The sequence below is a fragment of the Triticum aestivum genome, chromosome 5B, assembly GCF_018294505.1.
Source record: "Triticum aestivum cultivar Chinese Spring chromosome 5B, IWGSC CS RefSeq v2.1, whole genome shotgun sequence".
Classification (NCBI taxonomy): Eukaryota; Viridiplantae; Streptophyta; class Magnoliopsida; order Poales; family Poaceae; genus Triticum; species Triticum aestivum.
In genome coordinates this window covers 397,587,265-397,602,338 of record NC_057807.1, presented here as the reverse complement: position 1 = coordinate 397,602,338, position 15,074 = coordinate 397,587,265, and the positions used below count along the sequence as shown (strand labels likewise).

Genomic DNA, 15,074 nt, shown 5'->3' with positions numbered 1-15,074 from the left:
AAGACAAACCGAGGCCCGGGCAGATTGTTGAAGGATGGTGTAAAGTACCACATCGAATCCATCAAACCTAGTGGCGAACCCCTCACGCCTAAAAACATTGCGAACAAGTGGACTCGTCGGTGCGGAGTTCTTGTGAAGGACAAACTCCCGATCTCCATTCAAGAATGGAAAGAGCCAAAGACTAAACGTCCAGGTGTTACTTGGGTCGATGGCAGAGCCAAAGAAGACCTGGTGAAATCTCTGATGGAACATTTCACCCTACCAGATCATTTCACTAAAGCAGATGTGGACAAAGTCAAGGCCGCTGCTCTTAAGAAGATGGCAATTGCATTCAACACCCACAAGAAAACTGTATGGGCTAACTACCTCGCTAATGAAAGGAAGACTCCAGATTTCAAGGGAACACTAGAGAAGCAAAGAGAACATTGGGACGATTTCGTGACCTTCAAGGATTCAGAAATATCTAAGGAATGGTCGATGAAAAACAAGGCAAATGCCGCAAGAAAGACGCAGTTCCATAGGCTGGGTCCAGGTGGCTACGCGGTGGCATTGCCTAAGTGGGATAAGTCTGTGCAAAAGATGGAGGATGCAGGGGTCACTCCGGTTACCTGACACTGGCCCCCCAGGTGCAGAACTTGGTTCTATGCGCATGGGGGAGCGTTGGACCCGAAGACGGGCGGAGTTTCGCGGAAGGCAAGTCTAAAAGGAGCCGAACAAAAGATAATTGACGCAATAGATGAAGCTCGAAGGGGGGTGTTCACGCCCAACAGAGAGAACGATGAGCTTACACGCGCCCTGGGAAATCCTGAACACCCGGGAAGAACACGAGGCATGGGCGTTATTCCCTGGTATGAGGGCTTTTCAGAATGAAAGGAGGACTGAGCCGTGCAAGAAGGAAGATGGAGGAGGAGAAGAAAAGGAAGCTGGAGGAGGACCAGAGGAAGCAGAACGCAGAACGCCTTCAAGGCCTAGAAGCAAGGCACGCGGACCTGGCACTCAAATTCCAGCAGCAGCAACAGCAGATCGACTCACTTAGCTAGGAAAGGGGGGTCTCAGCAGCGACAGCAGCAAGCGGATGATCGTCCAGCATTGGATAGCACTGTCCCATCCATGCCGAGAAGCAGCGTTGGTTCTGCCCCGGGCGACACACTGCTGGATAAATACCCTACGGATGACATCATAGAGAACAATAACTGCGAGCTACACTCCAAAATGAAGAACATATCCATGAAGGTGGCGGACGGTGTTGCTTTTCCAGTTACCCCCGAAGCAACCTACCATTGCATCCCGATTCCAGAGGGCTATGCTCGTGTCATGGTTGATGAAGTGGTGGACCCATATTCGGGGATAACGCTTGACATTCCTGGAGGTGAAGACGAGCGCACACTCGGAGAGGCCATACATCGTATCATCCTATGGAGAAAGGATTGCATAATCTTTCGAAGTCCACCGACACCGCGTTGTCTGCCGACTCCTCGAAGTCCGCCACCGAGTCAGCAGACTCCCGCTCCTCCAAGTCCACGAACGCGTGAGATGAAGTCCACGAACGCGTGAGACGACTCCTCCTCGAAGTCCGCCACCTCCTCCAAGTCCCCGAACGCGTGAGCTGACTCCTCCGGTTTCAAGCTCGGCACAGCGTCATGCCACTTCTCCGGTTGCAAGTCCGGCACCGTGTCAGGCCACACCTCCTGCTTCAAGTCCGGCACATCGTCAGGCCACTTCTCCTGGTCCAACTCCACGTCAGCCGTCTCCGCCATCTCAGCAATCGCAGAAGAGACATCCCGCAGCTTTGGTGCGTAGCAGTACGAGTCGAGGTAGTTCAGGAAGTACAGGCAAAGGCAAGCGATATAAATATGGTCCAAGCCTCGATCCTCTTCCTCAGAGGCCTTACGACATGACTAAGGAGCAAAACACAGCCATAGTGCAAGCCCAAGTGGACGCCCATTTTGGACCGAAACCGGCACCGCCGCCAAAGGAGAAAGTGCCTGAGAAAGTAATTCACCACTTCATTCGTATGGCTAGAGAACCAGCTCCCAAGCCTGTTGACTCGGACTATGAGCGCCAAATCAGGAAGGCACATCGAGCACGACTACAGAAGGAAGCGAGCTCAAGCTCGAGCCAACAAGCAGCTAGCAAAAAATGCGGGAAAACCGTTCCCCAATTGGGAGAACAGGCGGCGCAAGCGATCCCCCCACTTGTTGTGCCAACAACACATGAGAGGAGTAGTACGCGCGCCAAATATTATTGTGGGCAAACCGTTAGCGTTCCCCAGCATGGCGATGTGGTAATAACAGAGGATCATATAATGCAGGCTCAAATGCTCAATATCTCTGTTGGACAACTCCTCGAAATCGAGCCCATGCCTACGCTTAAAGAATCGGAAATAGCATGGCAATATGTCCGGGGCAAACCTTTGGTCCATCTAGACAAGGTCAAGGATCTCCCAACGAGAATGTATCAATTGCATCAATGGTACATGAACATTACCAAGATTTTCAATCGAGAGTCCCTCATGGTGAATGTCAAGCATGAGCATTATTACCATGAGAAAGCTCTGGCCATTGAGTATCCAGAACTATTTTAGTTATTTAATCAAGACGCACTCGACAAGTCTATCGTCAGTTGCTATTGTCTGTAAGTGATTTCTTTCTATAATTTAAGTCTCAAACTAGTTATGTAGTGATAATTTTGATCAATCATTACATGTAATTATCCTCACTATATTCTTTTTCTGTGGTATTATATGCAGGATGAAGATGTATGAAATGAAAAAAGCTGGATGCTATGGCGTTGGGTTCATTGACCCAAATACCATTAATCAGGACATATGGGAGATTGAACATTGTAAAGCTGTTGTAGAGGAAAGCATGCTAGAGTTCTTGAAGCTCCTCAATACCTTCGAAGATATACTACTTCCTTACAACTTCCCGTGAGTCACACCGTCTTGTACTACAAATTCTGTTTTTGCTTACTAGCTAGCTAGATGTTAATAATTAAGTGTATACGGTTTACGGTAGTTGATTAATTTTATGCACATGCCCGCTTAATTAAGACATGCAAACGTGTGCGTATGCAGTTGGCACTGGGTCTTGATAGACATTAAAGTTGAGAAACGAAAAGTTGAATTACTGGACTCACTAACTAAAGAAGATAAAGACTACACCATCGTGAAGGGGATAGTCAACAGGTAATTTCAATCATTATTAACTATTAGTTCCTGATATGAACTATTTAATAACCCCTTTATTAATTTTCTTTGCCGGTGGGCAGGGCATGGGCAAAGTTCATCGCGGTGACTCCAGGAGAATTGGAAAAAAATTGTTTTGGCATCGACCCAAGATAAGTAATTAAGTAGTACTAGCTAGCTACCATATCTTTATTTCTTGTTTCAATATCATTAATTAATTATTATGCTTGATTAATCATTATTTGATTCAATTCCATTCTCGTAAAGGCCCTGAGGCAGGCGAAAGGGAATAATCTGTGTGCATACTACGTTTGCGAGAACATTCGCATGATGACGTGCGAAAGGAGCAGATCTGATAGACAGGACTGGATACGTTTTTGTCAGAATACTATTCACACCATTATCGATATCTAGTCAAACAACTAACACACATGCATATTGATCTCCTTCTTAACAGTTCAGATCGGTGCGGGATAAGCTCCTACCATCGGACCGCATACAAGCACTTCAAGAGGAAATAGCCGGATTTTTGCTCAACCAGGTCATAGATCCGAAAGGAGAATACTATTACCCGCTACCGCCCTCATGAACCACTTGTCATCGTGCTCCGAAGGCACCAAGGCAACATGTAGTAGAAATTGTATATGTATATACATGTGTATATGTGTGAATAGTTAATGGTGTTGGCTGTAAGACATTCGATGATATTATATATATATATATATATATATATATATATATATATATATATATATATATATATATATATATGCGGTTCTACATACGAGAAAATCTATTTAATATATATGCATAACGTGTACAATTTGTAGTATCGTGAAATACCAGCAAACAAAAAAGAATTAAATGGAAAATAAAGCCAAATTAAAAACACAAAATTAAAGCAAAAATTAAAAAAAACATTTAGTACCGATACTAATGTCCTACACGCACACGGCCTGGCTCGTGCCACGTGTTTGCACTTTAGCGCCGGTTCGTGACGAACCGGTACTAAAGGGGGGGGGGCTTTAGTCCCCACTCTTTAGTGCCGGTTCGCCAACCGGCACTAAAGGCCGTCATGAACCGGCACTAAAGCCCGGTTCTGCACTAGTGAGATCCTGCCGTTGACCGGACGATGTCCTCCCGGGAGCAGCGGAGTGCAATGCGTATGGTCATTTCCTCCTCCAACCCACACGGGATGACACCCCAGTCGAGCACCCGGACTGGTCGGAGTCAGATCCGCTATCCGCCATGCCGGAGAAGGTCAGAGATCACCGAACGAGAGCAATGGAGTGAAGTGGCTAGGATTTTGTCCGGTGAGCGGATGTGGAGGAATATATGTGGTATCGGGTGGCCAGCGTCCGCCAGGGACGACATGGCGGACGCGCCCCATATCCGCTCCATATTTAGGCCGGATATAAGAGGTGCTGGTCAGGCCGGACGTTTGAGGCTCCCGCCTGGGTCGCATTTTCGTGATGGGTCGGGCCGGGCATTTGAGACTCCCGCCTGGGTTGCATTTTCGCTGTAGATGCTCTTACCATGCGAATACATATATGTACATACTGATATATTTTTTTTTACAAAAAGAGGATGACCCCTAGCCTTTGCATCTGGAAGATGCATGCGGTCATTTTATTGATTATTCTCAAGGACCTTACAAAATAGAACAACAATATACCTTAATCCGCCATCTTGGCAACAACTGCCGCTACTCCTATCCATATGCTGAAGAAGTGCAAGCCGGGCCACATACCCACACCTCTCACCTAAGCCTAACATCTAAAGCCGGAGGCCCCGACTGAGCCATCTACCGGGTCCGGGGCACAAACCGGTCCGAGGCACTCACATGTGTCGTCACCGCCATCTTCCACTAGTCCATCTTCACAGCAGATTGAGGTGTCAACCTTAGCAGGTCCTCCGTCATCGACGCCATCACGATGCCAAACGACGACCTCCACCTACGCTTGCCTTGGCGGGTCTTCCGCCATGGACGTCACCACGACACCAAACGACGACCTCCACCAACGCGATTCCATCTCCAAGCAACGGATGTAGATCCATGCTAGGATAGGTTCGCACCATTGCCGTCGCCCACCACCCACAAGCGCCACCCAACCCCAAGGATCCCAAAGCGGCGCCCTCAAGAAGGTAACGGCGCCGTGAGCGCCGCCGCCGCCCAACAAAGTTAGGGCTTTCGCCTGGGAGACCTCGGGGGGGGGGGGGGAGGAGAAGTGAGCAGATCAGTCCATACCGACGCCTCAAGGAGGAAAACGGCGCCCTAGGCGTCGCCGTCGGCGTAGCCGGCCATGGCCGGCCAGGGATTTCACCCGAACTAGATCCCCGCCAACAGCAGCGCCTCCTGTACAGAACCGGCGACCAAGGGAAGCGCGGCCTGACCAGACTTGCCCGCACGCCGAACAAGGGAGGAGGGGAGGCGCCAGATCACGCGCACCGACCGCCGCAGAAGCCGCCAACGACCATCGGGATCCCGCCGCCCGCGCGGCCAGAACGCCAGATCCACCGCCCGCACGGCTGTCGTGCCTCGCCAAAGGAGCCGCCGCTCCAGATCCGGGAGTCCCCATGCAGACGCAGGGCAACCGAGACCCCGCCGCCACCATCCTTGGCGCCCCGGGCTTGCCCGGCGGCTGCCTCAAGCGGCGACGAGGAAGTGGGACGAGGTGGGGAGGGGGGCGAGGCGGCGCGGGGGTCGCGAGAGGGAGGAGGGAGGTCGCAAGAGGCACACGTAAATAAAGATTTCTGAATACATGAAATACACAAACAAATTTCTGAATTTTGACGCGGATCAGTGTCCCACAATCTGCATGTCGCCGCCTTTGCGTGCCATAAATTCCCTCCACTTGCATATATGTGCTCTGAAATAATACAAATAGAGAACTCTTCAAGCAGCAGTTTCATTTTTATGTCGATTGTTGTACTTTGTTCTTCATGTGAGGACTTAATCTCTCCATTGGTCTCAGGCTGCTTACTATAACTTCCAAAACAAATGACAAAGCTGGATTTTCTTAACGTGGGGAGCGAGAGAAAAAGAGTACATAGAGATCTTGAACGGCTCTTTGACAAAGTCTCCTCCCCAACACCATGTCAGACGGCTGCTGACTAAGAGTTTTGGCTGACTAATATGGCGACCCAAGACGACCCGTCCGGCTCCGTAAAAAGCTCTTCCACAACACCATGTCATATTTGTACTGATCATATCATATGGTACTAGTACAAAATTGGTCGCATGCATGATCGACCAGAGAAAATGTCGGCTCTTCTAGGCTGCCGATGGATGTTGACAACTTGACATGTTGTGTTGGTCGTGTCAGATAAAGAATTTCAACCATGCATGGTCGTCCATCCGAAAAGGAGTCGGGTCTCCCCAAAGCGTGCTTGTTGTCGCCATTGATTCACTCCTCGTGTTTACGTGCTCCCATTCTCCCCAGTTTCCGACCGGCCTCTATAAATGCCAGCGCTCATCGCCAGCTGATCACACACTACAGTCTGCAGCCAATCATACTCATTTGCAAAGCGCTAAACCTGGTCTAGCCTTCTCCTTCCTGCTGCAAGGGCTGATCCGGTAGTCCGCCATGAAGATCGTGGCAGCTGATGATCAGCCAAGGAGGGGCAGGAGGTACGCGCTGCTGCTGGCGGCGCGGGACTCGGAGTACGTGCTCAAGGCGTACGGCGGCTACTTCAACGTCTTCGTGAGCGCCTTCGGCGGCGGCGGCGGCGAAGACGGCGACGTCTGCGAGACGTGGGACATGTTCCGGGCGGTGGACGGGGAGCTCCCCGACCTGGACGACGTCGGACGATACGACGGCTTCGTCATCAGCGGCAGCCCTTACGACGCGTACGCCGACGAGCTGTGGATACTGCGGCTGTGCCTCCTCGTCCGGGAGGCCGTCGCGGCCCGGAAGCGCGTCCTTGGCATCTGCTTCGGCCACCAGGTGGTATGCCGCGCTCTGGGCGGCCGCGTCGGGAAGGCCAGGAGAGGCGGGTGGGACATCGGTATCCGGGAGGTGGCCATTGCGGCAACGCTGCCGCCGTGGAGGTTCCTCGACGCGCTGCAGGACCTGCCCCAGTACGCCAAGATCACCGAGTGTCACCAGGATGAGGTCTGGGAGGCGCCGCTGGGCGCCGACGTGCTGGCGTCATCGGACAAGACCGGCGTGGAAATGTTCTGCGTCGGCGACCACGTGCTGGGCATCCAGGGCCACCCGGAGTACACCGGTGACATACTCCTCAACCTCGTCGACCGCCTCTCCACCAGCCAAGCCATCACCGTGAGTGATTCCCTTCCCTCTAGGCTCTAGCTATGTGGTGCATATGCCATTGTCACTCCACGATATATCGGATCTGATTTGCCAGTTTGCACGTTGCAGGTGTCGTTCGCTGAGGACGTGAAGAGGCAGTTGGAGGCTACTAGCGCTGACAGGGAGTTCTGGCTCAAGCTCTGCAAAAGCTTCCTCAACACTGAAGAATTGTACTAGCATGGTGCACATATATGATCTTAAACAAACCATCTACTGGCACTAGCGGCATGGTGTTAATGCCAGATGATAACCTGCAGTATTGGAGTGAACAAGCAGATCGACCGGATGCTGACTTCTGGTTGTTATTTTAGGAATCCCGCTTGGACGTAGAACATAAATTTATGGCCCCAAAAGTCCGCTGTTATACCCTAAAAAAAAGTCCATTGTTACAAAATGGATCTCGGGTGGTTATTTATTTCCTGTTTATTTTTTATTTTTTAACACAATACAGACGCAATCACACATATATACACACGCATACACTCACGCCTATCAACGCACACATGCACACCTTACCCTTATGAGCACCTCCGAAAAAGTGAGCCGACATATCATTCTGAAATTTACGATGTCACCGTAGGCACCTCGTCATCGACGGGAACGTCTCCTCACCCTGGTGGGCTGGAGATACCACAATGTCTCTAACCATCCAATCACAGGTTGGTCCGCTATTTCCTGTTTATTTTAAGTGACATGATGTGTTGAACTAAGACTAGGAATTTGTCCAACCCTGTACCATCGAGTCTGATTTATGACCTCTTTGTTGTTTACGACCTTCTTGAACCACGGAACCAGAGCGCCTCCTGAAGCGGGAGGGAGCTCCGCCGCTGCCGCTCGATCTCCCTCATCCGATCACCCTCTCCACAATAAAGAGCTGATTCGAAACTCACTCTCCATCTCATCCCAATCCCCACATCGCCCCCACTCGGGCGACTCGGGTGGTCCCGCAACCCTAGCCGCCGGGGGCGTCACCTCCTTCCTCCCTCCCTCAGTCGCTGCCGAGGGACACTTCCCGGCTAAGTACGAGAGCTGACGGCGGTGGCGGGGGTCTCCCTCTCTCCCACAGCATGGGGATGGTGCGGGCCCCTCAACATGAGGAGGCGTGGTCATTTGGGTCTTGGCGGGGCGATGGCCGACTCTGCTTCAGGCAGCGGCGGGCCATCTGGCCTCGGATCGGCGGCGGCATAGAGGGCCTGGTGGACGAGTTGTCTGCATACGCGGTCTAGCCTCTAGATAGATATGATCAAACCGATGCCAGTTGCTCGCTGCTCGGCAGCGGAGATCGGTGGCGGTCCCGTGCACATGATACTGGATGGAGGTTCGTCAAGCAGATCCGGGTGATAACCTTGCTCTCATGTAGTTGCCAAGGCCGGCCATGGTGGCGCTCTTCTGCGTCGTCCCCTTCTTGTAGGCATCATCGCGGAGAAGCTTCAGACCTCTATCAGTCGTCCGGAGAAAACCCTAGATCAGTCGTCCGGATGACGGCGGTGCTCTTGTGTTGTTCCCCCATTGGGGACGTCATTCTTGAAGTTGTGCATTGGCTCGATGGACCAGTGGATAGTTTCAGCGGTGGAGAGACGTTTCATGTGACGCATGGACGGTGTGGGGCTGCAGGGTCTCAGCGAAAGATTCATGATGATGGACGCGTGTAGGCAGGTGGCATTGTCTGGTGTCGTGGTGGCGTCGACGGTAGGCTTGGCAAGACCGATGCGTCGATACCTTCTCTAAAGATGGATCGGTGGATGGCCGTGACGACGACCTCTGCAGCGTGCGCAAGCGGTGCCCTCCCCCCCCCCCCCCCCCCCCACCACCAAGAGTACATTGGACCGGTGTGTGCCCCAGACTCGACGATTTTGGCTTGGTTGAGGCTTCCGGTTTTAAATGTTGGCTTTTGGTGTGAGGTCTGAGTAGGCAGCATGGACAATATGCACCCCTTCATCAAATTGATAGGAGTAGTGATAAATGTTTTCAAGATGGTGGTTTCAGAGTTATTGAGGAATTATGTTGTAAGGTTTTGGTGAATAATTAATAAAATGGCTATACGCATCGCCTTGATGCAGAGTCCGGAGGTCATCCTCTTTTTCAGAAATAACACTAAAAATAAGGTTGCTTGTATTTTTGTCCGCTGAAATGGTTGCTTATTTTCTTCGAGCAACTAGCCATATTTCTTCAGTTAACCAGGGTCTAAGGAGACTGCGTTCTTCAGGATAGTTGTGAGGATACTAATATGGTTGGCAATAGTGAGAATATCATTGCAAACATGAAACTTTTCAGAATTCCACCGCCAACACGAAATTTGTGAAAATACTACTGCAAAAAGGAAATTTACAAGAACATCACTGTACACCGTTGTGGTTGTGGTCATTTTACCGTTCTAACAAAGGGTGAATACCCTGCAAAAAAATTAAAGGGTGAATACGATTTTGACCGAGATCAATTTAAACTACTACCAAGGTCTAAAACGGACAGTAAGTTTTTTCAGAAGGGCCTGCTAAGCTTTATTAAATGGTAGTATTGTTTGTTTTTTTCTTGCGGGGGAAATGACAGAATTGTTTACAATCACTGATCTTGGATTTTGACTCAATCCAGGCATGCTGACCATGATTTGAGAGATAAAGCAAACTTAGCTAGTTTATGAGCCTCATAATTGGAGATCCTTTATAGATGATCTGACATGATGAAGAAGTCTAGCTTTTGTCCTAGGTCAAATCTCTAAAAATGGTCTGAAGGACTCCCTCTCCCTGCCCCCGCGTTGCCTAACCTAGGCGACACGGGGGGCGATCTGCCGACGCCGGCCCAAAGGCCTCCTCCCTCGTCCTCTCTCCTCTGCCGCCGCCGAAGGCCACGCCCGTAGTCTGGCCAGTGATGGTGGCAGCGAGGCTTTCCTCCTCGCGTGGTGGCTGCGTCTTCTCCTGGCGGTGGCGGCGCACGGAACTGCGGGGCACCGGCGACATGGAGCGGTGGGTTCCCGGCGACGAGTGTGACAACGGCGTCAGCTCAGGCGCAATACCGCGGCAAAGGAGCCCCTGTGGCGGCGGCCCAGATCGCGGATCTCGTCGTACCCAGATGGGCTTCGGCGGGCCGACGGATCTGGTGAGCGTCTACATGCGGGAATGGTGGGCCTAACGACGCCGGTCTAGGCACCATGGTGGTGCCACGCATGGCCGGTCAGGCGACGGCGGCCTGGATTCTCCGTCCAGTCCCCGGCAGCGATGGCGGTGGTTCGTGTACAAGTTGCTTGATGGAGGTTCTCTGTTCAGATCCGGGTGAAAACCTGGCCAAGGCCGGCAGCGACGGCGCTGTTATGCGGCGTTTCCTTCTTGAAGGCATCGCCAAGGAGAAGTTCAAGACAGCTATGTGCTACCTCCGGGGGAAACCTTAGATCAGTAGATTGGATGACGGCGGCGCTTTTGTGTCGTTTCCCCCTTGGGGGCGTCATTCTTGGAGGTGTGCACAGACTCGAGGGAATGGTGGTTGGTTTCTTTGGTGAGCGGTGCTTCATCTTAAACATTGATGGCGACCGATCTCGGCATCGTGGTGCAGTGGAGACTTGGCGTCCAATGTTTGGAGATGGACTCGCGCAGGAGAAGGACGTTGTCTGGCGTCATGATGGTGTCGATGGCAGAGTAGCCTGACAAGGTAGAAGCCTCAATATCTGCTCTGAAGACGGATCCGTGGAATGATAGCGGCGACGACACATGTGAGTGCGTCAGACCGGTTTGTGCCCAAGACCCGGTATGTGGCTCGGCTAGGGCTTCCGGCTTTTGATATGCTTAGGTGAGTGGTCTGGGTATTTGGCCCAGCTAGCACCCCTTCATCATATGGATAGGACTAGTGGCATATGTTGCCAAGATGATGGATTCAGACATATTGTTGTAATACTTTGTAAAGTCCTCGAAAATAATTAGTAAAGTAGCCACATGCATCTTCCAGATGATGAAGAAGTCGTCGGGCGAGCAAAGATCTCTCTAGTGATAGTACCATGGAAACACACACGAGTCACCTCGGATGTCAGACACCAAAGTCTTTTGAGAGTGGTAGGATCAGAGACGCCATTGAAGACCACCTTCGACGCTCCTAGGTAGACATTGTTATGATATCACATTATAGAGCGTCCGCTGTTCCCTTCTTCCCATGTCAACATACATTCCGTCCAATAATTTTCACCATATCCTCTGGAGGCTGTACGAACTTGATCATATCCAAGAGAAAGATTGAGTCAGTGTATCTTAAGTTGATGACTCCACCAAGGCAGCAAGTTTCGCTATATACTTGTTGATGAAGCTTTGTGTCAAGAGCGGGCTTTGGACTTCAGCATCGTGAATTGACCTTCTCGTCGTCCACATGTCCCATAGAGTGGCCAACAATCTGGTAAAGTCCACATCCAATAAAGATTCAATCATGGCGAAGAGCCAATGTTTAGCATTTGGTTCTGGTGTGGCACAAATATGATTGGAGAGGTCTTCGCTCCAGAGTGCCCACTCACATCGTGACATTGAACACTCTAGCACCAATAACTACATGGGTCTTCGACACCACACACAGAGAGCAACTAGTTAAAGATGACGTGGTATGGTGCCGGAGTAAATCAGGAGTGGGGAGCGACTGCTAGGCTAGCCGCCACCAATAGACCTTAAGAGTCGTTAGACTGAAAATATTCTATGGTGTAGACCTTGCTTTCTCCTCAACCTCGGAATTTGAAGGTTCCACCCTTCCTTCCATCCAGTTATCCTTGCAACATTTTGTGGCACCAAGAATGCGGTATGCCAACCACACGGAGAAGGTCCCCTTCCTTTCATATTTCCAAGGCCAAAAATAAGCCATGTCCCTCGTGAATAAGGGTACAAAACAGTAACTGGCACAAAAGTTAAGGTTGAGAATCAAGACTAGCTCGATTGGCAATGTAGTGTTGTTACCACCCAACCCGCACATGTTTGAAGCTTGCCTCTGTGATGCTCACATTCTGCTGGATCAAAAAAAATCTCCATTGACTTTAATAAATAAATTCATGAACTATTTTTAGGATAAGGGGCAGGGTGTCCTCAACCTGCATTTTATTATGGAAGAAATAATTGTTCGGTTAATTAAAACAAGGATGGAAGTAAGATACAAAGACTTAACTGAAAATCATCCTACTTTGTAGACCCATTGCAAGGGATAGGACAACCACAACAAAAAGGGCCTTCGGTTCATTTGTCCTATTCTAATATCCAGGATCAAAAAAAAAAATGTACTGTAAAACGTGCCCTAAAAGCCCTAAAAGGGGGAAAAGACCTACAAAGAGTTGGACTCCATCGATAAACAGTCACATTGACTCAACTCAAGTAGTGGTATTAGTATTACCCTTCAAGAAGAAACCAAAAAAATAAAACATAATCAAAATAACGACATTTCTAAGTAAGAATAAATTAATGCAAATGGTATTACCCTTCTATAAAAAATGATACAAAAACAAAAAAAATTGAAATAATGAAGTTTTCTATTGAAGAATGAATTAGTAGCATTGGTGTTAAGCTTTAAGAAAAAAGGAAAATAAGAAAAAACATTAGTGGAAAATAATGAAAATAGTGAATAAAATTTACACCGGAATTCCTTTTTTTTTTTGCAATATGCATGTATAAGCATATAATAGTGGAATTTTCACAAAAAAAAGGAAGTTCCCTTAGAATAAATCAATTAGTGGCATTGGTATTACCACTAAAGAATAATGAAAATGAAATAAAAATTAAAGAAATTCGAATAATGAGTTCTAAGAAATAATTATTTAGTTTTCATGGTATCCTTTAAGAAGAAAGAAAATGCAAAAATAAATTAGAATAATGAAGTTTTTGAAAGAATGAATTAGTGGTATTGGTATTACACTTTAAGAAGAATGAAAAACAAAATAAAACAAAATCAAAATCCAAATAATAAAATTTTGTAGAGAAGAATGAATTAATGACAATGGTATTACCCTTTAAAATGAAATAAAATAAAATCACTAAAAGAAATCAAAATAATGAAGTTTTTTTTGGAAAAATGAATTAGTGACATTGATATTATCCTTTAAGAAAAGGAAATGAAAAACTTTACACACAATTTACACAGTAATTGAACATTTTTATAATATTCAACATCATATAATAGTGCAATTTTCATAAAGAATAAATTTCATAGAGAAGAAATGAATTTGTGGAATTAATACTACCCTTAAAACATAGGAAATGAAATAAAAAAATCAAAATAATATAAAAATTTCGAAGTAAGAATGGAATATTGGCATTGGTATTACTCTTTAAGAAGAAACAAAATATAAATAATATAAAGAAGACTTACTGACAACTTCACACTAAAATTTCACTTTTTTTAATATACAAATACACATATAATAGTTCAATTTACATATTCTAGTGTAGTTTACATGCTAATTGTATAACACTTGAATGAAACTCACTTAACATCACCAAAATATGCATAAAAATGAAAACATGCTAAAAAATAAAGAGCAAATATGAATGAAAATTAAAATTAGAGAGAAAAAATGAGAAAAATTGGGAAGGGCTTGGCCGCATAGAAAATTGTAATTCAGCCCATGAACGAATTGACTGGCCCAAAATTAACGTCTCTTAAAAATTCCCATCCCAAAACAAGACTTACCACACGTACAACTGACAAAAAATGAGAACGAATCTTGGAGCAGCAATCAACAGCCAAAAAATTGACTGATCCAAATTTATTTTTTAGGCGAATTACATGTAGCTAAAGTGAAATTAAAACTACATATGCCATATTATATTTGATTATGTATAATTGTAACGATATTTATTGAATATAAGTATAATAATTGAATGAAAAACATTTTCCCCTTATAATTGTATGATGCGATGGAATGCTTGTTTTTTTCTTTTTTGAAAAAAGGTGGATATAGGATACGGAGTACTTGCATGCACTTGATGAAAGTAAGTGTTTGCATATCTGTGCTCCAAAATAAGAGAAATGGAGAACTCTTCAAGGAACAGTTTCAATTTTATGTCGAGTGGTCTTCTTTGTTCTTCGTGTGAGGACTGAGGGTCTTGATCTCTCCATTGGTCTCAGGCTGCTAATTATTACTTCCAAAACAATAAGAAAGCACGACGATTTATTGAACACGGAGAGCCCCCCCAAAAAATAAACAGTGATCTTGAACGGCTCGTTGACAAAGTCTCCTCTAAAAGACCATGATGAAACGGCTGCTGACTAATACGGCGACCAAGACGACCATATCATATGATGGTAGCACAAAGTTGGTCGCATGCATGATCGACCAGAGAAAATGTCGGTTCTTCTAGGCTGCCGATGGATGTTGCATTGGTCGTGTCGATCGGACCAAGAATGCAACCATGCATGCTCGACCATCCAAAAAGAAGGAGACCCTCCAAAGTGTGCATGCCCTTCTCCCCAGCTTCCGACCGGCCTCTATAAATGCCAGCGCTTGTCGCCGGCAGATCACACACCACAGCCAATCCTACTCATTTGCAAAGCGCGCGCTATAAGCTCAGCTCAGCTTGATCTAGCCTATCTTCTTCCTGCTGCAAGAACCGATCCGACAATCCGCC

The 15,074-nt window shown here is 47.6% G+C and overlaps 1 protein-coding gene across 1 annotated transcript; it reads left to right on the top strand.

The window, feature by feature from the left end:
• Window positions 1–6,774: 6,774 nt before the first annotated feature.
• On the top strand, window positions 6,775–7,677 carry LOC123114807 (gamma-glutamyl peptidase 3-like). Its single transcript, XM_044536213.1, has 2 exons — window positions 6,775–7,470; window positions 7,570–7,677. The coding sequence occupies exons 1-2, from the start codon at window positions 6,775–6,777 to the stop codon at window positions 7,675–7,677; spliced, it is 804 nt and encodes a 267-aa protein (XP_044392148.1).
• The last annotated feature ends 7,397 nt before the right edge of the window (window positions 7,678–15,074 follow it).

Coding starts and splice junctions, on each gene's coding strand:
- LOC123114807 (XM_044536213.1), top strand. CDS start 6,775: ATGAAGATCGTGGCAGCTGATGATCAGCCAAGGAGGGGCAGGAGGTAC. Junction 7,471..7,569: donor CCACCAGCCAAGCCATCACC/GTGAGTGATTCC, acceptor TGCACGTTGCAG/GTGTCGTTCGCTGAGGACGT.